Source organism: Enhydra lutris, unplaced genomic scaffold, assembly GCF_002288905.1.
Source record: "Enhydra lutris kenyoni isolate GAN:26980312 unplaced genomic scaffold, ASM228890v2 scaffoldscaffold93, whole genome shotgun sequence".
Classification (NCBI taxonomy): domain Eukaryota; kingdom Metazoa; phylum Chordata; class Mammalia; order Carnivora; family Mustelidae; genus Enhydra; species Enhydra lutris.
In genome coordinates this window covers 94,126-121,503 of record NW_019154177.1, presented here as the reverse complement: position 1 = coordinate 121,503, position 27,378 = coordinate 94,126, and the positions used below count along the sequence as shown (strand labels likewise).

Genomic DNA, 27,378 nt, shown 5'->3' with positions numbered 1-27,378 from the left:
TCGTGCAGCCGTCCTTCTCCACCTGCAGCCCCGATTCCCAGCCCCGCACCCGCTCCTCCGCCTTCCGCTCGGGGCCCCTCGCCCCCACCCGGCTCCGGTGCGCGCCCCAGCCTCCCCCCAAGCCCGCCGCCGCTAAAGCCCCCCCCCCGCCTCAGCCCGCCGCCGTGGGCGGTCCAGGGCGGGGCCGGGATCCGGGGCGGCTCCCGGGGTTCGGCTTGTGGGAGGCGCCCTCGCCTCGGTCTCCCCCTCCCTCCCCCAGCTCTGTCTTCTCCGCACCCTCCTTCCTCCCTCCGCCCGGAGCCTCCCCCGGTCCCCGGCGCCGCCTCCTTCGCTCCCGGCTCCCGCTCCCGCGGCCGCCGCCGCCCCGGGAAGGAGAGACCGGGGTGGGGTTTGGGGGAGCGCGAGGGGAGCGAGACCCTGGCCGGGCAGGAACCCGGATTCGCGGGGAGGAGGGTTGGGAGGAGGGGAAGGCTGAGGAGAAAGGAGGGGGAGCGGGAGGAGCGGCTGGGCCTGGGGCCTAGAGGCCGGGAGAGCCGGGAAGCCGGGCCGGCGCGCCGAGGTAAGAGCCGGGCCGGGAGCCGGGCTCGGAGAGGGGCGCGCGGGGGAGGGCCGCGCCGGGGCGCGCGGGGCAGCGGCCGGGGCGCGCGGGGACGCGGGGCTCGGAGAGCCGCGGGGGCCGGGGGAGAGGAGGTGGTTAGAGGTGGAGTCCCGGGAGGGTGGGGGGCCGAGGGAGGCAGGAGGAGGGTGGGGACAGGCGCTCTCTCCTCCCCCCTCTCCCCGCGCCGGGCTCCGCCCCCGCCTCCTCCGCGGGGCGCGCGTCTGGTCCGCAGGCGGAGCCGGGTCGGAGCCGGGTCGGAGCCGGCGAGGCCGGGCGAGCGAGGCCGGGCGGCAGCATCCCCCCACCACCACCCGCACGCCGGGTTGGGCCGCACCGGCGGAGCTCGGTCCGGTCCTCACGGCCGCCTGTCACTCAGATGCTGCTGCTGCTGCTGCTGCCGTTGCTGCCGCCGCTCTTCCTCCGGCCCCCGGGCGCGAGCGGGGCGCAGACCCCCAACGCCACCTCAGAAGGTGCGCCTTCACCGGCGACCTCGGGCACCCCCACCACTCCGCTGTCCTTGCACCCCTTTTCTGGTCCTCATTACTATCCCGTCAGCCCTACATAGATAGCATCCCCGCCTGGCCATCCTGTCCGCCCGGCCCCACGTCAACCCCCCTGACCCCCTTTCCCTCACCCCGCCTCTGACCCAGCACTCCTTCTTCTCTGCCCCACGTCACTGCATCGGCCACCTTTCGGTGACCCTGCATTGTTTTCTCGACCCCACCCCTCCTTCTTGCCCACACTGCTGCCTGGGTAGAGGAGAAGCCCCCCTTTACTCTCCTCCTAATTTACTCAGAAATCCTCCTATAGCCTGTTTGACCAGGCTCACTGCACACTGTACCCTTTCACGAATTCCCAATCTTCCCACTACCCCCAGACAGCACGCTTCCCTCCTCACTTGTGAGCTCTCATTGGCCTTAACCCTTGATCAGGGCTCTCTGTCCTTTAGCCCAGGGTTCTGCACCCATCCCCCTGCATCCCACCTGGGCTCTGGTCTGCCACCTGCCCACTGACCACGCCCTAGGCTCCTGTGTTTCCCGAAGCTGACTCTGCCCGCCTCCCACCCCTCTCTGACTCCTGGGACTCACCCCTCAGGTTGCCAGATCATACACCCGCCTTGGGAAGGGGGCATCAGGTACAGGGGCCTGACTCGGGACCAGGTGAAGGCTATCAACTTCCTGCCCGTGGACTATGAGATTGAGTATGTGTGCCGGGGCGAGCGCGAGGTGGTGGGGCCCAAGGTCCGGAAGTGCCTGGCCAACGGCTCCTGGACGGACATGGACACGCCCAGCAGATGCGGTGAGTAGCCTGGGAAAGCCCCTCTTCTCTTCAAGACCCTTCCTCTTCCTGCCTCAAACTTAGCATTATTGCTTACAAGTCAGCACTTTAAATCCACTGCAACAAAATCCAGATTTGTTTATGGAGCAGACACTGTGTGAGAAGGATTTTACTATGCCCACTTCGAGGGAGTCAAGTTAGCAGCGCACACCTTTCATTTCATCTCATCCTCCCTGCGTTAGGCCACGGACCCTCTGATAAAATGCTCATCTTGTGAGTTCTTTTCTTTGAGGAGGATTAGTGGCAGATTGTGCAAAAACACTCAGAATGATTTCGTGGCATTTTTGAATACCTCTGTCTCCAACGCAGAGATCATATACCCACAAAGCAAAACCCAGTTTGACAGTGTAAGTCAGCTATAACAAGGAAGGTAAATCTGATTGTACATCTAAAGTTACATCCATCCGCCAGCGACCCGCCCACTGCCAGGGACCCGCCCACTGCCAGGGATCCGCCCACTGACGCTGACTTTGAAGAGACCCCTTCTGTGTGCTTATAGCTCCATCTCGGGTTCCTACCTCGAAAAGGCTTTTTCCTTTTTCTTGTTGGTAATGTGTGGATGCTTGCAGGCTTCAGGCGGGAATGGAAGCTAGAGAGGCAAGTCCTTTGCACCCGTGATTTCCTGCAGAGGAGGATGCTTGAGGCCCCAAGCCCTAATCGGAGGCCCCTCCCTGCTCTTTAAGGGGAAGGAGCCTTCCCCAACGTGCCTCTCTTTCTCATTTTTCGTATCTCTCCACAGTCCGAATCTGCTCCAAGTCCTATTTGGCCCTGGAGAATGGGAAGGTTTTCCTCACGGGTGGGGACCTCCCCGCTCTGGACGGAGCCCGGGTGGATTTCCGATGTGACCCTGACTTCCATCTTGTGGGCAGCTCCAGGAGCATCTGTAGTCAGGGCCAGTGGAGCACTCCCAAGCCGCAGTGCCAGGGTGAGGGACTGGCCGCCTGCTTGCCGCTAAGGGCGATTGCTGAGGACGGGAGAAGGGTGGGAAGGGCGGGCGGGAAAGGATGGGGAGCTGTGCAAGATGGGAGGCTTTGGGGGACTGGAGGTGAAAACCTAACTCTTCTTCCCCTCCCACCTGTCTCCAGCCCCCTTCTGCAGTCCCCAGTGCCCACTTTACCTACACTGGGGCTTCCTTCCTCTACCTCCCTCTTTTTATATCTCCTCCCTGCTCCCAAATCTTCACATGTTCTCTTTTCCCTTTTGAGTCTCACCCTCTATTACCTTTCTTAAGGCTTGAATACTCCAGTTTCCCCTAGCCTCAGTCCCTTTCTCTAAACTTAGAGCTTTCTATGCATAACTCTCCTCTACAACTGATTCCTCTCCATTTGTTATATAACTGGATTATTGTAAAGACTCAGAAATAAATCATATGTCATACTTAGAAAAAATGTTAAGATTGGAAAGAATATCTGGGGTGGAAAATTATCAGGGTAAAAATTAAAAAGACTTAAAATTGGGGGCAGAACTGTCAGAGCACTAAGGACCACCCAGGGATGGGGGAGGGGAAAGGGACAGTCCTTTCTGGAATTCTCAGAGAACCCCCATCATTCCCAAGGGACTCAGTCTTGTGTCCAACACCTTTTTTGGGCGTTTCGTTCTGCAGAATCCCCCCTTTCCTAGGTACCCGGATTCTCCCTTTGTAGTCTTCTCTGAGGGATACAGGCATACCTCATGCTTCCCCCACTCTTGTAGACTCTTTCAAGGTTCTGGACCTGGCTTTCCTCCCTTAATGTAATTATTCTGCGTGTAGTTTACCATTCCATTCCGGAAATTGAGAGCCCCAACCGGGGGTGGGTTTACCATGAAGCTACTGCGGTTTAAGTGTCAGGGACCCTCATTCACACAGGGTTCTTCTTGTGCTGTAATATAATGTGTTCGCATGGTCATAGCTTTCGTAAAAAATGCAAAAGTAAGATTTTAAAGGCAATGGTTTAAAATCAATTGTATTTGTATTTTTTTCTCTTAAAGAGAGACCCCTGCATTTAATGATATTTAGGCTCCACAAAACCAGGATCTGCCCGTGTCTTAGCTGTTGGCACTCCTGTCTCAAATTCTGTTGTCCTATGAAAAATAAAAGAAGAAAACCGGCAGGTCCTGACCCACAGCCCCACCTTGCTCTTATCCCCAGGCACCCTCCCCTCAGAAACGCAGGCTTCTGCTCTACCCGGTCCTCTCCGGCCTGGACAGGTGTGGGAGGGGGCTGGGGATCTGGCCGGGGAAGCTGGGCGCCAGTGGTAACTCTTCTCTGATCCCCGTCTTTCCTGCTGCCAGTGAATCGAACGCCGCACTCAGGTGAGATCATAAACCCTCATCTCGCGCACTGCAACCCCCTTGCCCCCCACTCTTCACCCTCCATCCCCAGGGGTCCTGCCCCGAGGCTGTGGGGTCTCGTCCTTCTGCCCCCGACCCGCCCCCGTCCCAGTTCGCGGCCCCTTCTTTCCCTACCTGTTTTCTGCCTCCAGTGCCGGTTTTCTGCGAGGCTGCGGTCCCTCCCAACTCCCCGCTTGGCTGCCCTGCCCCGGGCTCCGCCTCCTCCCAGACTCCGCTCGGGCCAAAGGGCAGAGCCCGGCCGGCGGCGGGGGGCGCGGGCAGACCCCGCGCGTCCGCCGCCTGCTCACCGCGGGCTTCCGCCGGGCGACCCCGGCCGCCCCGCGCTGACGTCTCCCCCCGGCCGGGCCTGGCTCTCCCCGCTTCGGCTCCTCCGCACGGCCGTCCCTTCCCTCCACCTCCACCCTTCCCCTTCTCGCAGCTCCCATCCCTTCCCGAGCTCTGTCTCCCCAGCCCCGGGTTCCCAGCCTCCGCCCCATCACTCCCCTTCACGCCACCCCCTTCCCACCCAACCACCTCTCTCCTAAGCCGCTGCCATCGCCCTGTCCCCCGCACCCTCAGCCCTGCGCCCCATCCATCCACACCCCCGACTGAGACGCGCGCGTCCCACCGCCGTTCTGCGCGTCTCCATCCCCGGTTCCCCGGAGCTTCGGCCCACCCCGCCCTCCCGGCACGCCCCTTCCCCTCTCGGCTCCTCCCCGGCCGCCCCTTAGGTGGGACCCCCCCCCTTCCCCGTCCAGGCCTCTTCCGCTGGGGGTCGCGTCCTCCTCCCCTCCCCGCCCCTCCCCTCCGCCTGTCGTTCCCACGGCGGCGCGCGCCTCCCTCCCCGCCCCTCCCCCCCGCAGCTGCCGCGCGCCGCGCGTGACGTCAGGGCCCCCTCCCAGCCCGCCATCTCCTCCTCCTCCTCCTCCCCTCGGTCGGTCAGTCAGTCCGCGAGGAGAGTCCGCGGTGGAGGTGGCGGTGGCCGTGGCGGGAGCTGGAGCCGCAGGGGCCCTAGGAAGCCGACCTTCCCCGCTTCCCTGGGGCCCTCGCCCCCTCCTCCCTACACAAGCCGAGATGGAGGCGCCTCCTCGACTCCCCCTCAGCAGCCCTCCCCAGGAAAAGTGTCCCCCCTGAGCTCCTCCTCCTCCCCAAACAGCCCCTCTCCCTCCCGGCCATGGGTCCGGGGGTCCCCGCTCCCCGGGTGCGGTGGCCGCTGCCGCTGCTGGTGGTGATGGCGACGGGGGTGACTCCGGTGTGGGCCTCCCACTCCCCTCATCTCCCGCGGCCTCACCCGCGGGTCCCCCCGCACCCCTCCTCAGAACGGCGCGCAGTGTACATCGGGGCGCTGTTCCCCATGAGCGGGGGCTGGCCCGGGGGCCAGGCCTGCCAGCCCGCGGTGGAGATGGCGCTGGAGGACGTGAACAGCCGCAGGGACATCCTGCCGGACTATGAGCTCAAGCTCATCCACCACGACAGCAAGGTAGCCCCGGACGTGGGAGTGGGCGGGCGGCGGGGGTCTGGGGGGCAGGAGCCAGCCGCGCGCGCCTGGGTCCGAGGGACTCCGGATTGCGAAGCAGACCCCTCCCACGTGTGACTAGCGGGAGAGGGGCTGGGGGTGCGCAAGCCTGGGGACAGTCATAGGGGCTGCAGGTTCAAGATGAGGGTCTAGGGGCTTAGTAGGGTGAATCAGGCTGTAAGGCAGACCCTTCTGCTCCCCAGGACGCAGGGAAGTGGGGGGAGGGTTGGGGAGACTGGTGGTGGATTTAGGGTACAAGCTGATCTTGGTCCCGGGGAGTCAACTAACCCTGGGATGGGTTGCGGGGATGGAGGAGGTGTCAGGGGTGAGCTGGAGCAGGGCTTCCGATTTACCATGGTAACAAGGTAATCTTGGCAGCAGGTTGGGACCGAATAAGGAAAAATTTGAGGGACTAGAGCGCTCTGGTTTATTTGTCACAACAAACAGTGGGGTAGCTGTGAGCCCTGTCCTGCCGAGGATTCCCAGACTGTGGGATATGTGGCATATCATGTTCTGGAAAAGCGAATGGTCCGGGGCTGGGCAGAGGCACTGGGAAAATGAGTGGATTAGAGGTCCACGCAGGAACCCTCACAGTCGCGTGGGGGAAAGGGGGGTATCTGGACAGAGGCAGGAGAGGGAGCAGGAAAGAATGGTAGTAGGGGAGGGGGCAATGAGGAAGTGTGGGACAGAGCTCAATTCTTGGGCGTCCTGTGGAACTTGGGTCTTAAGTTTATCTTCCTTACGGCATTGTGGCCTCCAAGATGTGAGGAGGAAAGTACGGTGTAGGGTGAGGGTGGTGGGGAAGAGAGGAAAGGGAAGGAAAGAACATCTGGGTTGGGTGGCACAGGGTGGCCCCATAAGACTCCTTTCCCACCCTATCCCCTGTGAGTGACTGGGAGTGTGGGGAAGGATGTGGCACAGGGAAGGAAAGAGACTTGGGACCTCAAATTTATCTTCTCTGACATGTGGCCCCCAGCCTCCCACGGGGCTGGAGGAGAGGAGAGTGGAGGACAGAGGTGAGGTTGTGGTCATTTCTCCTGGGTGGACCCAGGATGTGTCCTCATTCTTTTGAGCAGCTGTCTGCACCGAGAAATAGGTTTGTGAGGGAGGAGCGGGCGGAGTGGGGTTGAAGGTGGGGTGCCTGGAGAAAAGAGATCACAAGGACTGTTAGCAGCTTGGAGAGAGGACTTCAAACCCCTCCTGACACTTTGGCAGGGATTTCCAAACTTCTGTGTACACAAGATTCACCAGAGGACTGGGTTTAAAACAGATTCAACGAACTCCATGGTCAGGAATGAATCCCAAGAATCTGCATTTTTACCATTATTCGTCCTGTCCTGGTGTGCCTTAGTGGCTGCCCCTGGGGTCCTTGTCAATGAGCAGCAGTACCAGGAAAAAAAATGAGGTGTCGTGGGGAGAGGCAGGGAGAGGAGCAGAGGGTTGGGTCTGCTGGAGGTGGGAGCCTGCAGAGAGAAACTGGGAGGGATGGGTGCCAGGGTCAGGAGAGGGGGTCACAGGGATCCTGGGAGCCCCATAGCCCCGTGTGTGAGCTCAGACTCATGCTCTGGGACAGGTGACTGCCCGGAGGTGCTGGGGAGCAGATGGGGGGCCTGGGAGAAGGGAGATGGAAGAGAAACTGGAAGAAGCAGGGAGGGAGAGCAGAAAGCAGGCAAACTGGAATGTGTGGTTTCCTGCCTGCAAACCCGGAGCCTTCGCAGAAGACAGAGCGGAGGAGAGGCTGAGAGGAAGTCTATTGGGGAGGGGGTGGGAATCAGGGAATTTGCAGGGAGGAACTGAGTGTGGAAGAGGGAGAGTAGGGAAGGAAGGAGCAAACGAGAAGAGCCCTGGGTCAGCCTGCCTCCTCGCCCTGTGTGTGTGTTGTATGTGCTCTTATGTGTCCCTGTTCCCGCCACCCTTTCCCAGGCTGCAGGGGTACTGGGCTAGGATCTGGGGTAACCTGCTAGGGCAGTGCGGGACAGTGGGGTCCAAGAATGGCCGAGATGCTCTGAGAAGCTGGGTGGGAAGGCAAAGTCTTCAAAAACACCCCTTCGCGGGGGGTGGGGGGCCCGCAGAGGCTGCTTCCTGCTCCACCGGCTCCCCTCCTCCAGCTTCCCTCAGTGTCTCAAATGTCAGGCCCCAGTGGGAAGTGAGCAGGCTCTAGGGGCCTTCCTTATTCCTGCTTGGCCTGCCCCCATGTCACCGTCCCCAGCCCCCTGTGCCGCCTGCCTGTGCCTCTGCTGCCCTGGCTCCCCACGGCCTTCCATTTCTTCTCGACTTCCTCTGGGGCTCCAGCAGCTTCTGAAATGTCATCCTCCAGCAGGAGGGGAACAGGCAGGGGGACACCGTGCGGCTCTTTCTTCCCATGTCCCTTCCCTCCCCAGCTTTCTGCATTGTTTACTTTCCCCATCTCCCTGCCCCTCCCTCAGGCACCCCTAAAAGCATCTGGTTTGTTGAGAACCTCACACTGTTTGTTCTCCCCAGGTCTTCCTCCCCTGTTTCTCCCCCACTGCCACCCCCTCGAAGTGCCTCTTTTTCTAATGGACCGGTCAAATGTCAGGGCCCAGCAGGAGGGGAGGGATAGCCAAGCAGGACTCCCTGGTGACCTTGTTCCCTGTTGTCCTCGTGTTTATTTATCACTAGCCTGGAAAAGAGAGGAGCAGGGGACCGACAGGGGCCAACGGACAGGGAGTTTGCAGAGGCGGAAGGAGGAATTTCCATAGCTTGGCTCTGAGGAGGCTGTCTGGGGACTTGGGGGGGTTCATTCACATTCCTGCAGACTCTTTCCTAAAACTCACAGACCTTGGGAGCTTAGAAACACGGGGAAGGGGACAAGGTGACAGAGGAAGGTAGGCGGGGGGAAGAAGGGAGGAAAGGTGGTCTTTGCAGCGATCGTGGTGGAGGTGTGTGCATGGGTGAAGGTGCAGGGGAGATGAGGGGCGGGCTTGGTACGTGAGGGGAGCCCAGAGACTGGATGGGAAGGAGAGGAACGGGGTGCTGATGACAGGGGTGATGGGTATTTGAGAAGTGACTGGACTGCTGGGGACCCCCGACGCTTACCCCTCCCCCTTCAGTGTGACCCAGGCCAAGCCACCAAGTACCTGTACGAACTGCTGTACAACGACCCCATCAAGATCATCCTTATGCCCGGCTGCAGCTCCGTGTCCACGCTGGTGGCCGAGGCTGCCAGGATGTGGAACCTCATCGTGGTAGGCCGGGCGGAAGGCCGAGAATGGGGGGCCGCGGGGGGGCCACTTCCGGGACTCCCAGGCCGTTGGGGCCTCGTCCAGCGGTGGCCCAGCGGTGGCCCGAGAGCCCGAGAGCCGCAGCTCCCTGCTCCTCCTCAGCAGGACCTGAGCTGCGGGCGTGTGGGCCGTGGGAGCTGCTGCGCACAGGGCAGAGGTGGGCGGGAGGCTTGGGGCAGCCAGCAGGGTCGCAGAGGAGCTCTGGGTGAGCCTGTCCCGCACCGTGTCCCTGTCCTTCAGCTGTCCTATGGCTCCAGCTCGCCGGCCCTGTCCAACCGGCAGCGTTTTCCCACATTTTTTCGGACTCATCCGTCGGCCACGCTGCACAACCCCACGCGCGTGAAGCTCTTTGAGAAGTGGGGTTGGAGGAGGATCGCCACCATCCAGCAGACCACGGAGGTCTTCACCTCGGTGAGCAGGCCTGCATGGCCGGCCCTGCGCCCGGGGCAGTGGCCAGGGTCCTCCAGGGCAGAAGAGCCTGCTTCTTTCTTCTCTTCTCTTTTCTAATATTTTTGTTTATTTATTTCACAGAGAGAGAGAGAGAGAGAGAGAGAGAGAGAGAGTGTGTGCGCATGAGCAGGGGGAGGGTCACAGGGAGAGGGAGAGGCAGACTTGCAGCCCAGCAGGGACCCTGATGCCAGGCTGGATCCTGGGATTGAAACCTGAGCCGAAGCCAGACCCTTAACCGACTGAGCCACCCTGGTGCCCAAAGAACCTGTTTCTTTATCAAAAGCAAACTCATTCTGAGTGGGTTAAGTGCATGTTCTCTCTGGAGCCAGAGGAATAAACAGAGTTAGGTTTTCGGGATCCTTTCCAAGTTTTTGGTTTTAGGACACTTTTTTCCCTTTGATGCTCTCTTTCCCAGGTGGATAGACCCAAAATGACCCACTTCCATTAAAGTAGGTTCACTCCAAAGTTGAGATAAGAGAGGGAATATAAGATACGAACCAAGAAAGGTAGCAAATTCCAGACACTTGGTGTGTGTGCGCATGTGTGTGTGTGTGTGAGAGAGAGAGAGAGAGAGAGAGATTGAGAGAGAGATAGAGAAGGAACAGCAGGAACAGAGAGGGAACAGAGAAGGAGGGAGAGAAAGGAAAAGGGAGGGAGGCAGAGAGACAGGAGACATGGGAGTGGGGAGAGGAAATGTAGGGCTGGGCGCTGGAGAAGACAGTCTGGTCCTCTCACTTCTCCCAGTCTTCGGATCCCCCATCCTCCCTTATATTCAGTGGAAGGGAGCTGCAGCTGCACCCCCTTTAAGCCTCCCCTAGTCCCTCCGTGATTCAGGGCGTCCTTCTCTGACACCTCTGTCTGCGCTTCTGGCCCTTGAGCTGAGACTGTGCCGTGCACACCAGACCTGTCTCATTCTTCCTGCGTCTTCTCTCCTTTCCCCTGCTCTCGCTGCCTGGTGGGAGTGGGGTGAGTGGGGCGACCTCCCGGGACACAGACCCGCAGGAGGGGCTCTCGCGCACCTTCCTGGGTTGAGTGTGGATCCTGAGGCTGCAGACGCTCTCCTTGCCGCCCTCCATGGCCCCGGGGACAGGCGTGGCGGGAGGACGGTTCAGAGCTGCCCCTCCTCCTGCTCTGTGCAGTCCCCAAGTATGCTCTCTGCTCTTGACTCCATCGCATGCCCCACATTTTCTCCATTTCCTTCTCATTCCCACCCAAGACTCTGGATGACCTAGAGGAGCGAGTGAAGGAGGCTGGAATCGAGATCACTTTCCGCCAGAGCTTCTTCTCCGATCCAGCTGTGCCGGTCAAAAACCTGAAGGTGTGCTGCTCGGGAGTGGCGGGCTCCGCCTGTGGAGGGACCAGGTTGGGGGGATGGAGGGGGTTGGGAGAGGAGAACCAGGCAGGGGCAGGTGGGTTTCGTTTGTTTGTTTGTTTTTTGTTTTTCTGTATCCCGCTATAATTAGCATATACCATCGTATAAGCCTGAGGTGTGCGAAGCGTTGGTGGGTGAGTTTTCATGTACACACATGCACAGTGTGAGGCCGCGTGTCCTGGGAGGAGTCGTACTGTGCCTCGCACACGGTGGATGGAAGGTGCCGTGTAAGCCAACCGTTGGCGGGACGCGTGGGTGTGCGGCAGCGCGACTGTGGGACAGCCGCCCTCACGTGCCCCGGCAGCTCCGTTCCATCACAGAATTCCGGTTCTGGCACGTTTCTTCTCATCGTCCACTTGGCACTTGCCCAGCACCCCGTGAGCAGACCCTGCACTGAGCTCTCCGGGGCAGGGAATCCAAGGTGTGGAAGTGCTTGGGGGTTTCCGGGCGGCTCTCGGGAGCGGTTTCTCTCTCTCTCTAGCGCCAGGATGCCCGAATCATCGTGGGACTTTTCTATGAGACCGAAGCCCGGAAAGTGTTTTGTGAGGTAGAGTTGGCTTCCGGAGCGGGAGGGGCCTGGGTGGGCTCTGCCCGGGGCTGTCTGATGGGGTCTCTCTGCTCAGGTTGGTAGCCGGCGGTCGGAGGCGATGGTCAGTATGACGTCCCTGTCTCTCGGCTCCGACTCCGTCTCTTGGCTTCTCGCACCCAGCGCATTCTCCGGGTCTCCGTTTCCTCCCCCTTAGTGTTCCCGCAGGATCCCCTGGACCCCATCTTTCCTGACTGGCTGGGGAGGAACTTAGAAGGTGGAGTCCCTGAGTGGCTCCTACGCCCGCCAAAACTTGTAGAGTCCTTTCTGCAGTTCTCTGCTCTCCTCTGATTCCCGAGGGGCTGGATCGCGTCAAGGGAGTTAGGCCAGAAAAGGCCACAGAGCCCCAGCCCTGCTCGTTCTCTGCACCCAGGTGTATAAGGAGCGGCTCTTCGGGAAGAAGTACGTTTGGTTCCTCATCGGGTGGTACGCTGACAACTGGTTCAAGATCTACGACCCGTCCATCAACTGCACAGTGGATGAGATGACCGAGGCCGTGGAAGGCCACATCACCACCGAGATCGTCATGCTGAACCCTGCCAACACCCGCAGCATCTCCAACATGGTGAGCGCAGGGGCGGGGCCGCTGGCCAGGGCTGTGGGGAGCCTAGGGGCGGGGCCGCCTCGTGGGGGGTGGGAGCGGGAGTGGACCTCGCAGGCCCCGAGGGCACACAGGCTTGTCTGCACTGCGCTTCCTGCGGCTTCCACCTCTGCTCTGACTTCCTTGAGCAGGAACGCAGAGAGGGACAGGAGTGGTATGTGTGCGAGGCCCCTGATGAGAGGAAGGGCTGTTACCATGGCAACAAGGAGCGGTTGGTGAGAAGTCAAAGGAGGGAGAGGCGTTGATGACAACACAGACGGGTGTGCGCGCACACACCTTGATACTAGGGCTGTTCCCGAGCAGGAACGGGGTTTGTTTTCTCAGGGACTTTAGCATCCTTTGCAGTTGCTTAATACTCACTCCTGACTGATACTCAATTAGCTTGGCTCCTGATGTTTTTTTAATGATCCTTTTTTAGAATTTTAGATGTACAAGGGACTTTTGAAATCCGTTTGTTCCAGGGAGCTGATTGGTGACAGGCCTGGGGCTAGAAGGCATGTCGCCTGATCTGGAAAGGCTGGGACAGCCGGCAGGCGAGGGGCAGGAGTGAGCAGGGCACAAGGCCGAGGCTCCGTTCTTGCTCAGGGTTCTATCTGGGGGAAGACGGGGATCTTGGGCGAGCTGATGAGGCAACCTCCGTGTCTGCTTATTTTTGCCAGGGGTACCCCAGGCCCGGAAGGCCTGTTTTGGGAAGCACACTAGGGGCGAGCTCATGGTTGTAAAGCCCCAAATACCCCGTTGAAAACAGAGGTGTAGTCATAATTGCTTTTGCGCAGTAACCCAGGAATCAGGGACCTGGTATCTGTGACCTCCCAGCCAAGCTGGCTGGAGGTTTCTCATGTCCATTCTACGGACCAGGAAACTGATGCAGAGAGGTTGAGGGACTGGGCCCAGGCTCCAAAACTGCTGAGTGGGGAAGCCAGAGTTGACCCCCTTTGAGTCTAACTCCAAACCACTCTGCCGTGTTGCTGCCATGGGAAACTGGGAAGCCCGACAGAAGAGCCTGTGCCTTTGCCGGAGACACTGTCTGGCTGACGGCAGCTTCTGAGCTGGAGAGGAAGACGACTCAGGCGTCTGTCCTCGCGGTGGACTGTGTCCGCGGACTCTGATTGTGGACACTGTCCTGGGGAGTTCCGAGGGACTTCATGTTTCAGGTATCGTGGTTGAAACATAGCCTGGAAGATTCTGGAGGGTCACCTCCCTGTAGAGCAGCTGAGAAGCGAGTCATCCTGGAGACCTTCAGAAGTAGAGGAGCTGGCCCCAAAGCCCAGAGGCTTCTCGGCACCCTGAGCCCGGGACCTGTACGTCCTGGCTTCTGCCCCACAGCAGGGAGCTAAAGGAACCCCTGGCAGAGAGCAGGGACCGGGGGAGGGGTGTGGATGGACATCTGGGCTCTGGAGCTGACTGCGCTGGAGGGTTGTCTTTCTGGCTCTGGGTCTCTAGACAAACGTGGTGCCTTTGGGGCCCTACAGCTTCTAGGGACAGCAGGTCTGCATGGTCGCTGGAAGTGCCCAGTGGGAGAGCGAGGGTTTTCCAGGGGGCAGAGCAGCCATAACGACTGAGCAGGGAAGAGATGGTGGATGCATCAGGCAGGCCCAGGAGAGGGAGATGAGAAGCAGGGGCTGGACCTGGGACCCAGAGCGATGCAGACTGGGTCTAGAAGAGAAGCAGAGCTGCTGTCTCTTCATTTGGGCCCTCATTCTCCGACGTTACTGGCCTGGAGAATTGGTGAGGACAGATTACTGGGCTCTTCCTTCACAAGTCCTGATGCGGTGGGTCTGGGCCTTTCCAGCAGGTTCCCTAGGGCTGTTGATGCTGCTGATTTGAGACCATATTTTGAGAACTGTTGGCCGGAGCAATGTCCAGAGACAGTTTGGTTGTCACAATCGGCGTCTAGCGGGTAAATGGGCATGCTTCCCGGCAGCCTGGAACGCAGAGGTCCGTGCCCCACAGCAAGGCATTCTCCTGATCCGAATGTCAGTCATGCAGGGATGGAGAAACCCTGGCTTAGAAAGGAACCCGGCGTGGGAGATTGAGTTGGAGTGGTTTTGGGGACCTATGATAGCTCTGGGCTAGAGGGGCAGCTGGGAGGTGGCCTTACCTGGAGATGACATTCTCTTCCAGTTCTCACAGATTGGGGCAGAGGTCCCGTCAGATCTTGGTAGAATCTGAAATCAGAAGCTGCCTCAGGATGTACACTCGAGGTCAAGGTCAGGCATCCCTCACACAGACACAGCCGGCAGGGCCGCCAGAAAATTAGGGTCATAATGCTGCCCTTGATTACTTTACTGATTTTTGTGGGTTGTGGAATTTTTGCTGTTTACTTTTTCTTGAGCTGCTTAGTAATGTTTCCACCTGAAAATTTGCAGTGGTATCTTTGCTGGCCTGAGGGGGAACGATTTTTGGGGTAAGCATGTTTGTCAAGTGGCCTGGAGCCGGGGAAGAGTCGAAGGTCTGGGTGGGGAGAGCACCGTACTGGCTGCGTGAGTCCCTTTCCATTGGAGGTTCTTGTGGCCCAGTGTGTACGTCGAACTGGGGATGGGACAGACTTGTGAAGGACCACTCAGGAAGGCAGCCCGCGGCCGGCGGCCGAGCAGGTGCTCTTGGGGAGAGAGGCATGTCAGCGTGCCAAGGCGATGCGAGGGTCCTGGGAAGAGTATGGGCATTGAGGCCAGGCTGCCTGGGCTTGAATCCCAGCCCTGCCACGCACCGTCACTCCCGGCAAGTTAAACTTTATGTGCCTGTTTCTATTTATGTACACCTCAGAAAAATGGAAAAATGCCTGGAACATTGTAAGGAAATATAAATGTTAGGTCTTATTATTATTATTATTATTTTTTAAAAGATTTTACTTATTTATTTGGCAGAGACACAGGGAGAGAGAGACCACAAGCAGTGGGAGTGGGAGAGGGAGAAGCAGGCTTCCCACTGAGCAGGGAGCCCGATGTGGGGCTTGATCCCAGGACCCCAGGATCATGACCTGAGCCAAAGGCAGATGCCTAACGACTAAGCCACCCAGGCGCCCCTATTATTATTATTATTATAATTAAGACTGTTCTGTGTAGGCACTGGTGGTCTTAATGAAACATTTCAAGAGGGGGCCTAGGTGGCTCAGTCGGTTAAGCATCTGCCTTCGGCTCAGGTTGTGATCCCAGGGATCGGGCTCCCTGCTGCATGGGAAGCTGCTTCTTCCTCTCCTCTCCCCCTGCTTGTGTTTCCTCTCTCACTGTGTCTCTCTCTGTCAAAGAAATAAGTAAAATCTTTATTTATTTTAATTTTAATTTTTTTAATAAAGATTTTTATTTATTTATTTGACAGACAGAGATCACAAGTAGGCAGAGAGGCAGGCAGAGAGAGAGAGGGGGAAGCAGGCTCCCTGCTGAGCAGAGAGCCCGATGTGGGGCTCGATCCTAGGACCCTGGGATCATAACCTGAGCCGAAGGCAGAGGCTTTAACCCACTGAGCCACCCAGGCGCCCCTTAATTTTAATTTTTTAAAAGATTTTTATTTCTTTATCTGACATAGAGATCACAAGTAGACGGAGAGGCAGGCAGAGAGAGAGGGGAGCAGGCTTCCTGTTGAGCAGAGAGTCTGATGTGGGGCTCAATCCCAGGACCCTGAGATCATGACCTGAGCCACCCAGGCGCCCCAATAAATAAAATCTTTTTTTTTTTTTTAAATTTTTTTAAATTTATTTGACAGAAATCACAAGTAGGCAGAGAGGCAGGCAGAGAGAGAGGAAGGAAAGCAGGCTCCCTGCTGAGCAGAGAGCCCGATGTGGGGCTCGATCCCAGAACCCTGGGATCATGACCTGAGCCAAAAGCAGAGGCTTTAAACCACTGAGCCACCCAGACGCTCCCCAATAAATAAAATCTTAAAAAAAACCCAAAAGAAACATTTCAATGGAAGAATTAAGAGGACTTGCTGATTCCAAGCCTTCAATCTCATGTACTGGGAAGTGTTGGGGAGTGAGGGAAAGTGGAGCATCGTCTTAGATATTTTAAATTTTGAATTATTGATCTTATAGCTCCAGATGCTGCAGAGACAGTTGGAGACACAGGACATGAGATGCCAAGCTGGACTGTAGATCTGAGCGACCATGACGAACGTGAGGCTGAGGGACAGGGGGACTTTCAAAGACAAACTGCGACTTGACTTTATACCCCGCATTTTCTATATGTTGTGGGTTCCTGTAGTGGCTCTTCGAGGTAGCCAGTGTCACCCCATTCTAAAGCTGAATGACCTCCCAGTGCAGTTTGATAACTCGTTTGAGGTCCCTCAGCAGGCGGGTGGATGGGTTGGAACTGGGATCCATCCATGCATCTGTTTATCTGCCCAGTGGACATTTTTAAAACTTTTTTAGCATGATCAGAGTTTGCAGCAGAATCGAGCGGAGGGCACTCCGGGACCTCACACTTGGACAGCATCCGCCGTGGAAAGCACTCCCCTGCAGAGCGCTCCCACCTGGAGCGCGTGGTCTGGGCGGTGCCTTCCGTGTGGGAGACAGGTGTGCGGTCACACGGACCACCTCACAGCGCCACACAGAGTAGCTCCCTGCCGTGATGCAGCGGACGTGGTCGGTCCTGGGCCAGGCACGGTGCCGGGAGCAGAGGTGTGCAGGGGGACGGGATGAGGTCCTGGCCTCCCGCTTGTGGAGCAGCGGGTGTGGTCGGTCCCGGGCTAGTTTTCCAAGGCTGTTTCCGCACTGTCTGTGCCTTGCACTCCCCTGTCCCATGTCTTCAGAAAGTTCTGTAGAGAGAAAAGCGGGCAGGGCACGGGGAACAGATTTTTTTTTATTCTTCATCTGCTCCCTCCTTCCTTAGAGGGTGAGGCTGTTGGTACATCCCAGATCTCGCCCTCTCTGTTACTGCTGCCTTGCGAAGAGGGGGCCACCGAGCCTTTGCTTGTGTGGCTTATGGGAGGTCAGAAAGGCCAGGTGTGTTTTTCTCCATTGCACAGTAGACATTTCCAAACCCTTGAGCAATTTACCTGTGGTTTTTAGCCCAACGAGGTCATTGCCAGGTATAGAAATTCAGGTCTCTTGACCCATTTCATGGGAGAGTTACAGGAGCTGTCCTTGTCTTCAGCTTTCTTGGAGAACAAAGATAGAGGGTGGAGGGGGGTGGGCAGAGCCTGAGCACCAGCTTTCAATCACGTGACGTGTGTCTCTGGGGCCCCGTGTCCCGTGAACCTTCCAGGGCCTGGGATCCGAAAGCAGGGAGAGCACTCAGGGAGGCAGTGCCCCGCTGGGTCCAGTGAGGAAGGCCGGGGCCGCTCTAGCTGCTTTAGAATCGCAGGGGCTGTGAGGTGCCGGGTCCGGCCCACGGAGAACTTCTGAGCCCGGGAGGACGTTGCCATGCAGGCCCACCTCTACTTTCTTCTGCCGTCTGTTGTGCAGTGTCCACTTCTTACAACTTTGGCTCCAGTTCTGGGCCAGCGGCTGTGTGCCGAGGCTCCTGGGCCCGGCTCACCCCAGCTCCAGTCCAGGCCCTCCAAGTCCAGCTTTCAAAGTTCCGTGTGCTCCCTCTGATGGCAAAACACCACCCTCTGTTGGATTACAGGGCTGCAGCCGCGTTGGGAATGTGCCCCACGCCCCCGCCAACCCTCTGCCCCATCCTTTCCTCCGCAGACGTCCCAGGAGTTTGTGGAGAAACTGACCAAGAGGCTCAAGAGACACCCCGAGGAGACTGGTGGCTTCCAGGAAGCGCCGCTGGCCTACGATGCCATCTGGGCCTTGGCGCTGGCCCTGAACAAGACGTCCGGTGGGGGTGGCCACTCCGGTGTGCGCCTGGAAGACTTCAATTATAACAACCAGACCATTACTGACCAGATCTACCGGGCGATGAACTCCTCGTCCTTTGAGGGCGTCTCTGTGAGTGGCAGCAGTCTCCCCCATGCTCCCCTGTGCTCCCCCAAGAGGGCACGTGCCCTCCTTTCCTGCGCTCATGTTAACCTGCAGGGATCAGTCTCAGATCCCCCAAGCCAGAAAAACCCCCATGAGGCAAGAGGGGAAGATGCTGTATTCCATTTCTTTCAGCCTTTCCCTCATTTATTTTCAGTCCAGATATTTATGAGTCAGATGAGAATCACAGGATTTTAAAAGAGGAGACAGTCTGAACGGTCATCTGTCCCTCTCCAAGTGGGGAGAACAGCCTCCAGAGGGACTAGGTGCTGTGCCTGGGTCACACAGCCAGAGGCCGGGGCTCCTGGGGCTCTGTCCGGGGATGCTTCCCACTCAAATCCCACAGGTGAAGCTTCTTTTCCAAAGAAGAATGTTTCTAAAACTAGGGTATGGGCATCTGGGGTATGTCCTATATGCAGGCAAATGCCATAAATAGAATTCATGCAGAGGCTCAGTGACATCAAACACATAAGGATCCAGAGAGGCCCTGACGCTCTCTCCTGGCTCCCGCTCTTATCACCTTTGCCGCCTCCGCATGTTCCCGCACGCAGGGTCACGTGGTGTTTGATGCCAGCGGCTCCCGGATGGCCTGGACGCTCATTGAGCAGCTGCAGGGTGAGTTCAGGAGTGTGGGGGCCCATGGGGTCAGGCGGTGCAGGGTGAGCGCAGGGGTGTGGGGGGCCCGCAGGGTTGGGCGGTGCATGGCGAGCGCAGGGGTGTGGGGCCACGGGGTCTGGCAGTGGCAGGTTGAGCCCAGGGGTGCGGGCTGAGGTCTGGTGTCACCGCCCGAGGAAGGAGATCGGGAGGGTGGCTTGTGCGTGCCCATCTGCTCTTCTCTTTGAACTGGTTCGTCAAGCATTTATCTAATAAGAAGAGTGAAACGCTCAGTGGGGGTGGGGGGTGCCCAGACCTGGGAAGGGGCAGACACACTGCCTTTCTCCAGGGGCTTCCCTTGTGATTTCAGAAATGTCCCTTTGGGAGCCTGGCTCTGAGGGGCTAACCCTTGTCAGGTGCAGACTGTGGACTCCAGGCTAGTGGAGTCTAGCAGAGCTGCTATTTTCAGAGGAAACCTACTGCATTTCCTTGCTGTCTAAGCAAGCTTTTCTGATTCTTGGGTCTCCTGTGTAGTCTGGCTTTCCTCACTTGTATCTCCTTAAACGTCAGCACACACGTACCTGCCGAGCCTCTGCCGGTCAGGCTGTCCCCACGCCGCTCGCAGCCTCCTGGAGCGTGCCCTCCCCTTCTCCCCGCTCCCACCTGTCCACAGATCCTCCTTGTAGCCCAAACCCCAGGGCTGTGGTTTGGCTTCTGAGGGAAAAGTTCTGGAACAGGAATTCTTAGGAATGGCTGAACTACCCCCCACCTCGTGGCTCTAAGAGGCAGATGCAACTTTCCAAGGAATTAGAACTCAAGCCAACAGAAGAGAAATTTCTAAAATTAAAATGAAAGCCACTGGGAAAATAGATCCTGTGATTCTGTCTGTCATGAGAGGGAGAATCAGCAGAGATGTCGCAGGCTTCTGAAGCCAGAATCGAAGTGTGAGACGATCAGCGGGAGAGGCGCGAGGCTGAGCAGTGGCGTCTCAGAGCCCTCTCCCCAGAGGCCTCGAACCCCCGAGATGCTCTCACACACCCATGAGCCTTGGCAGACACCTTGCATTTCCTGTCAGCCAGGTGGCTGACTCGAGAGCCCTCCTGTCCTCCCAGGGACCCCTCGGGGGCTCAGATGCGAGCAGGGAGAGTGACTTGAGGGGAGTGAGAGGCTCGGGCCTGGGCTGGGCTCTTCAGCCTTCCGTTGTCTCCCGCCCAGGGGGCAGCTACAAGAAGATCGGCTACTATGACAGCACTAAGGACGATCTTTCCTGGTCCAAAACGGACAAGTGGATTGGTAAGCGGGTCCTGTCTGTATTCTTCGGTGCCTCTGAGCAAGCAAGACCAAGTGTTGTGCACGTGAACGAGGCTGGGGTGGCAGGTGCCATCAGCTGGAAATGTGCCAAGGAGATGGGCCAGGGTCCGGGTGAAGACATGGGTGGGGTATGTATTTGAAGAGGGAGCGATGCACTAGCAAAAGTAATGCGCTGCTCAGGTAATAGGATCAGAGATGTGGCGCATGGGGGGTGGCCGTGGAAACCCCGTGTGGGTCTCCCAGATGTTCTGGTACCTTGATCTATCTGAACCAGCTACTGGAGCTTGGAGTCGCCTCTTCATCTTTCTCAGGAAACTAGTTGCTTAAATTATAGGAGAGGTTGCAAAACCTCCTGGATTGTCTTCCCCTCAGATGTGCTTTTTAAAGAGGCAAAGTAAAAGCAAGTGTTGCTCATGCGCTTCGTGGGCCAAACGACCGGCAATGGGAAGGACGCTCCAGGTGGACAGGAGGAAGGACCTGCCGGTGAAGAGGGCACGTTAGGGACGGAGCCAGCTGCCAGCTCCCCTTCCCCACTGGAAGCTGGTAGTTGCCGGCACTGCTGGAGCTCTGACATGTTTTTTTATAATTTGAATTTAGGACAGTATTCTCTACTGCTATAAATGCTGCATGGCCTAAATTACACTTCTCTTTTTAAAGCTAAGCAAATTGAAATTAGGTTTTTTTTTTTTTTTTTTTTTTTTTTTTTTTTTGCTGTGAACTCGTTGACAAATCAGAGTTTCCTCTTGATAATAGCTAGAAGACACTGTTGGGAACATCACCCTGCCAGGGTCGAAGCTCCCAGGTCGTGTGTCTTCCTGGGGTTCGGAGGCTAGGTGGGTCCTTCGAACTCTTAGCTTTATGATTCTACAGCTGTCGTCTGCAGCTTTTGATTTGAGTTCTGAGAGACCTCACGAACGTCACCTCTTGGTTGTTCCCTTCTTTCCCTCCCATTTCCTTTGCTGTCAGAAAGACACATATCATAGAACAGACACTACCAGAAACACCACAGCTTTGGTGACGCATCTTGGCCCCCAGCTCCATTCCCTCCTCTCACTTCCGACTAATTCCTGAGACCCCCACCACCCTGGGCTGCGGGCAGCATTGCTCCGCAGCACCCCCACTCAGCATTCAGGGCAGCGAGGGCTCCACGTCCTCGGGGCTAGAGACAGGTGTCCCTTGCCCCTTTCTCTGCCTCACCTTCATTTCCTTGTCCCCTCCCCCTACTTCCTAGTGTCATGCAGGAGGGACCCCCCAGCTGACAAGACCCCCTTCCAGGGCCACACAGGAGGGACCCCTCCTAGCTGACCAGACCCCTCCCCCAGGGCCATGCAGGAGGGACCCCAGCTGACCAGACCCCTCCCCAGGGCCACCCAGGAGGGGCCCCAGCTGACCAGACCCTCCCCCAGGGCCACGCAGGAGGGGCCCCAGCTGACCAGATCCTTCCCCCAGGGCCACCCAGGAGGGGCCCCTCAGCTGACCAGACCCCTCCCCCAGGGCCATGCAGGAGGGCCCCCAGCTGACCAGACCCCTCCCCCAGGGCCACCCAGGAGGGGCCCCCAGCTGACCAGACCCCTCCCCCAGGGCCACACAGGAGGGGCCCCCCAGCTGACCAGACCCCTCCCCCAGGGCCACGCAGGAGGGGCCCCCCAGCTGACCAGACCCCTCCCCCAGGGCCATGCAGGAGGGACCCCTCAGCTGACCAGACCCCTCCACAATGTGTCATGCAGGAGTGTCCCCCCCGCTGACCAGACCCCCCCCACAGGGCCATGCAGGAGGCGCCCCCAGCTGACTAGAACCCTCCTTATGCCATGCAGGAGGGGCCCCCCCGGCTGACCAGACCCTTGTCATCAAGACATTTCGCTTCATGTCCCAGAAACTCTTCATCTCGGTCTCTGTGCTGTCCAGCCTGGGCATCGTCCTGGCTGTGGTGTGTCTTTCGTTTAATATCTACAACTCTCACGTCCGGTAAGTTTCTTTTCGGACGCTGTCCTCCTCCTTTCTGCTCCTCGGAGACCGTGATGCCCCTGGCAGGGACTGAGATGACACTGGTGTAACTGCCAGGTCGTGGGGGGGGGCGAGGCGTCCACTCTGGCATTCCCAGTGACCGTGACCACCAAAGGGGGAAACCAGACGCAAGTCCCATCCCAGCTCCAGAGCAGCTCACCGACAACTACCAAGTTCTTGGGGGACACCACGGGGCTCTGCTCCATGTGTGCACGTGGGGGTGCTGGGAGCCCTCTGCCCGCCCCCGCTGGGCTGTGGCCCAGGCTGCACCGGCTGGGGCAGGCCCCATGGCTCTGGAGAGCAGGGCCTCCCCGAAGAAGAGGTTAATTCTGCTCCTCGCCCTCCTCCTCTCCTGCCTCTGCCCTAGTTACATCCAGAACTCCCAGCCCAACTTGAACAATCTGACTGCTGTGGGCTGCTCCCTGGCGCTGGCGGCTGTCTTCCCCCTCGGGCTGGATGGTTACCACATCGGGAGAAGCCAGTTCCCCTTCGTCTGCCAGGTGAGGAGGAGGCGGGCAGACTCGCCGTGGACCCTGGCTCTCCCCGCTTGGGAGCCGCTCCTGGAGGCGCCGGGCACGGCCTTTCCTGCACTGTCCCTGCTCCCCCAGTCTCTGTGGGCTGCGTCCCTTCTTCCTGCCCTCCAGACCTTTCTGCTGGGTGGCTCTAGCCAGTTCCAAGGTTGCCATGGCCTGCCTTATGGAGGGGGGCGCTCGGGTGCAGGAAGGGTCTGCACAAAGAACCCTTCAACACTGGCATCTTGGCTGTGGGCTGAGGATGGAGCCCAGGAACTGTGAGCTCCTGGGGGAAGGGTAGAGGCAGGGACTGGACCTGAGAGCAGAGGGCGGGGGGCGGGGATGAGGCGCACACTTGGTATTGGGGTGTGGGAGGTCCCGGGGCTGTGGGAAAGGCTGACTTCCGTGGCCACACATGTGCAGCTCTGTTATGCTGGTGGGACACAGCCCCTGTCCCTGCCCGTCCGTACTCATCCATCCTGGGCCCTGTCCTGACCGTGCAGCTGGGCACGTGGCATTGGCACACACAAGCACACTTCCCCAGAGGCTGTCAGCCCCCAGGGAAATGAGAAGGCAGCGGGAGGGGGCACACTGACCTCCGGGATGTGTGAGAGGTCTGTGCAGCAGAGGGGGGCCACTCAGGACTGGCTCAGGAGTAGCTGGACCGGCACCGGAGTATCAAGGATGTGCGGGCCTTCCTCAGCTGGAGGCACGGGGGGTGGTCACTCAGGTGGCCTGCGGGGGTCGAACAGCCAGTAGATGAGGTGAGCCGTCGGGGTGGCTGGAGCCTGGGGGGAGGAAAGGGTGAGGAGCCGGGCCGGCTGGGGCTGTGTGGTGGAGGGTGTACTGCCACACCGCACACCCGGGCTGGGGATTCGCACAGGAGGGTGTAGCAAGGAGGCCCTGCTGGCAGAGGAGGAGGTGGGTGGGAGGAAGCTGCGGGAGGCAGAGAGACCCACTCGCCGGCCCTGTGTGCACCCCCATGGCTCCAGAATGCACCCCTTTGTGCACAGTTGTGCCCTGCTCCCTCTCCTGTCCTAGGCGCGCCTCTGGCTCCTGGGTCTGGGCTTTAGTCTGGGCTATGGCTCCATGTTCACTAAGATCTGGTGGGTCCACACGGTCTTCACGAAGAAGGAGGAGAAGAAGGAGTGGAGGAAGGTGAGCTGCTTCTTCACCTTGGCCCGTAGGTCCTTGGCTCTCGGGGTTCAGAGGGTTCCCCGACCTGCCTGTGCTCTGTGTCCACCCAGACCCTGGAACCCTGGAAGCTGTACGCCACCGTGGGCCTGCTGGTGGGCATGGACGTCCTCACTCTCGCCATCTGGCAGATCGTGGACCCCTTGCACCGCACCATCGAGGTACCCATTGAGAGGAGGCCCTGGGGGTCGGGGCCTCTGCATGCCTGGGGACCCAGGAGGAGAGCCGCCTCTCCATGCCCTAAGGAGGCCCAGTGCAGGTGGGGATCCCGGAAGGATGTGTAGATGTCCCAGGCATCATGGAAAGCCGGGAACACGCCCTTCCGAGGTGTTCGTGAAAGCACTCCCAGGCCTAGAGTGGGGCCTGGCATCTGTACTGAGGGCCACCTGGGAAAGAGGAGGCCGAGCTGGGCATCAGGACTGAGCAGAGGCAGGGCAGGGAGGGTGACCGGCGTCTCCCTGGGGCCCCATTTCTCCCTTAGACTTTCGCCAAGGAGGAGCCAAAGGAAGACATCGATGTGTCCATCCTGCCACAGCTGGAGCACTGCAGCTCCAGGAAGATGAACACGTGGCTCGGTGCGCGGGTCGGGGGAGGGCCGGTGCCGAAGGGCCCGCGGGAGGAGGGCGGCTTTGCCCTGATCCTTCCTGGGAAGGAGGGAGAGCCGGTCTTCTTCCGTGAGGAGCCGGGGGTGTAAAGCAGGCTTGGGGCAGAGCTGGGGGCAGAGTGGCCCGTGGGACCGCCTTACCCCATCTGTCTGGCCAGCTGCCTAGAGTGAGAGCAGGACGGGGAGGCCTGGGGAGGGCCTGCACACTGGTGCAGGATCAGAAAGGGCAAAGCCGCCCTCAGCCTGGAGGGTAAGGGGCGGGGACATAGTGTGGCAGACGCCGGCTCTCCGCAGTCTTCCTCCTCTGTCCCATGAGGAAGTGGGGACGTTGGGACAAGTTGGGGGGACAGACAGAGACGGGTGTGCTAGGTCAGAGGGGCCGATCGGAAAGGAGGCCCTTCACTTGTGGAGCTCAAAGCAGGAACAGCAGTAGGTGGAGGGCGTGGAGGGCCGGGGGGGGTGAGTGGACGCCTGGAGGTCTTGTTGCCAAGTGGCCGTGGCCTCCGCTCCAGGCATTTTCTACGGCTACAAGGGGCTGCTGCTGCTGCTCGGTATCTTTCTTGCTTATGAGACCAAGAGCGTGTCTACGGAGAAGATCAATGACCACCGGGCTGTGGGCATGGCCATCTACAACGTGGCGGTGAGCCTTGGACACCTGGTGTTGACCCCAGGGCTGCTGGGGAGGAATCGGGACTGGGATCAGTGGGCGGGAGTCTGAAGAAGACTTTTAGTGCCTCGGGTCTGTAAAGCACTTCCCAGCGGGTAAAGCCCTGTACAGACACTGTTTTACAGCTCTGCCTGTGAGCACACGAAGCAGACATTACTGTCCCCCTGCACAGGTGAGGAAGCAGAGTGGGGAAGTGAGATGCCTTATCTCCGGTTCCCTGGCTGGAATCCGAGTCAGCTTCCGGCCAGAGTTCCCAGATGCTCAGTGCTCAGGGACTCTGAATGGGCCCGTGTGAGGATCCCAGCACGTCTGCCTTGAGGGAGGGGTTGACCTGGAGCAGGACGTGGTTTGGGATTCTTCCCGCTCTGGAGTTGAGGGTGGCCTGGGGTCTGGAGCCTTTAGCGATGGGAAGTTCCCCCAGGACCTGTCCTCATGGGCTCTCTCCTGGGGGAGGAAGGCCTGGAGGTCCCAAACAGGGTGCACCCACAGGTCCTGTGCCTCATCACTGCCCCGGTCACCATGATCCTGTCCAGCCAGCAGGATGCAGCCTTCGCCTTCGCGTCCCTTGCCATAGTGTTCTCCTCCTACATCACTCTGGTCGTGCTCTTCGTGCCGAAGGTGAGGCGGTCCCCGCTTCTGTCCCCGCAGTCCAGCCCTGCTTCCTGGGAGCCTCCTCCTGCTCCTGCCCTTGGGAGGGGCCCCACTTGCCTCGCCACCTGCTGGTCACGGACAGTCCTCTCCCCCGTCTCATGTGCAATCCTTGGTCCCCAGATGCGCAGGCTGATCACCCGGGGCGAGTGGCAGTCGGAGGCGCAGGACACCATGAAGACAGGCTCATCCACCAACAACAACGAGGAGGAGAAGTCCCGGCTGTTGGAGAAGGAGAACCGTGAGCTGGAGAAGATCATTGCTGAGGTGTGGGGGCGCTGGGGGGTGAGGGGCACTGGCACAAATCTGTGGGCATGGGCCTCTCTCCCCTCCCCCGCCTCCCACTCCTCATTCCCCTGGTCCCTCCTCACCTGATGCCCCTCTTTGCTCTTTGGCTCTCCTCCATCGTTCCTGGTGCCTCATGTTCGCGTCTGCTGTCCATCCTGGCGCCCCTCCCCCGTCCTCCACTCACACCCCACGTTCTTCTCTGCGAGGCCCCGCCCCACTTCCCCTTCTGCCAACCTCTCCCAATCTCTCTTCCTGCAGAAAGAGGAGCGAGTCTCCGAGCTGCGCCATCAGCTTCGGTCTCGTCAGCAGCTCCGCCCCCGGCGCCACCCCTCTACGCCCCCAGACCCCTCGGGGGGCCTGCCCAGGGGGCCCCATGAGCCCCCTGACAGGCTCAGCTGTGACGGGAGCCGGGTTCATTTGCTGTACAAGTGAGGGCCCCAGGGATTGGGGAGGGCGGGTAGGAAGGCCTCCTCTGTGAGTCTGGGATCGGCTGGGCCCCCAGGACTGCAGACCCGGCGCGTTCGCTCTCGCGCGCTCGCAGCGTTCTGACCGCCACGCTGTCCGCTTTGTGCCCGGCTGCAGCTTCCCCGCCCCGCCGCACCGCGCCCCTTCCCTCCCGCCAGTGCTGGCCGCAGCCTGGTCTCCGTCCACCGCCCACCCTTCACCGCTCTGCCAGCTTCGTCCCCCTGGAGTTTCCCGCCTCTGCCCTGTGCGTGCTCACACTTCCCAACACACACGCGCGTGTGCATGTGTGCTCACATGTGCCTCTCCCTCTGGCGCTCACGTGTGTGCCCTGTCCTCGCCTCCCTCCTGCGCTCGGGGCCCCTGCGCCCTTCGTGTGCTGAGCGGAGGCCTTCCCCACCAGCGCACATCCGTGTTTCCCCGTCGTTCCCCCTGTGTGTGCTCATGGAACCGGGCACCTTGCCTTTGCACCTTAAGACCATTGTATCCTCCTAGCAGAGCCCGAGGCGCGCACCCTACACGTCCTTATGCACTCTCCGCAGCTCAAACCCTCACATGCTTTCTGCTTGAACCCACACCCCCCTTTGTGCTCATGTACACACTATGTCCATGCTCCCCGTCCTCCTTCCCAGGGCTGCTCCCTTTGGTTTTGTGTTTTTCTGGGGGGACTTGAGGGAGAAGAAATGGGGGCAGGCTTGGGGAGCTGCTTCCAGTAGACAGTTGGTGAGAATCCCAACCACAGGAAGGCTCCCCCAACCCCGATGGCTGTCAGAGACAGAGGGAATCACCGGGCAGGAGGGGGCATCCCCTTCCTGCCAAGGCGTCTCTTGGGGAGGGATCTCCCCAGTCTCAATAAACCAGTGAACCGTGTGACTCAGCGGCTCGTCCCTTACTGTGAGCAGAATGGGCTTCAGTCCAAGGAGGGAGGCTCAGGGGTCTCCAGGTTAGGGAAAAGGCCCTGGGGTGCAGGGGTTCAAAGAGGCATTGGGTTGGTCTACTGAGGGCCTCGCAGGGCCACGCAGGACAGGGTTAGGCTGAGACAAGTGAGTGACAGCATTAGAGCTTCCAAGTGTGGGGTCCGCTGGCCCGGGTCAGTCACCACCGCGTGGGAATAAGTTCTTGATCTCTGATCTCCGTGGCCTCATTTGTGAAGAGAACAGCAGACATCCCACTCATCGC

At 59.3% G+C, this 27,378-nt stretch overlaps 1 protein-coding gene across 6 annotated transcripts; it reads left to right on the top strand.

Moving 5' to 3' along the window:
- The first annotated feature begins 394 nt into the window (after positions 1 to 394).
- LOC111162572 (gamma-aminobutyric acid type B receptor subunit 1) lies at positions 395 to 27,072 on the top strand. 6 transcript variants are annotated; one of them, XM_022527069.1, is made up of 24 exons: positions 398 to 559; positions 975 to 1,068; positions 1,694 to 1,897; positions 2,676 to 2,861; positions 4,208 to 4,228; positions 5,566 to 5,726; positions 8,834 to 8,968; positions 9,245 to 9,415; positions 10,671 to 10,772; positions 11,308 to 11,373; positions 11,786 to 11,977; positions 17,643 to 17,885; positions 18,467 to 18,530; positions 19,725 to 19,802; positions 21,635 to 21,785; positions 22,192 to 22,324; positions 23,378 to 23,494; positions 23,584 to 23,691; positions 24,012 to 24,105; positions 24,647 to 24,774; positions 24,913 to 25,092; positions 25,291 to 25,419; positions 25,573 to 25,716; positions 25,996 to 27,072. In XM_022527069.1, the coding sequence occupies exons 2-24, from the start codon at positions 975 to 977 to the stop codon at positions 26,167 to 26,169; spliced, it is 3,075 nt and encodes a 1,024-aa protein (XP_022382777.1). In that variant the 5' UTR covers positions 398 to 559; the 3' UTR covers positions 26,170 to 27,072. The 6 variants fall into 6 exon arrangements, with proteins under 6 accessions (XP_022382782.1, XP_022382777.1, XP_022382779.1 ...); XM_022527072.1 differs by having other exon boundaries at positions 400 to 559; positions 24,913 to 24,973; positions 25,996 to 26,120; XM_022527071.1 differs by lacking the exon at positions 2,676 to 2,861.
- Positions 27,073 to 27,378: the final 306 nt, after the last annotated feature.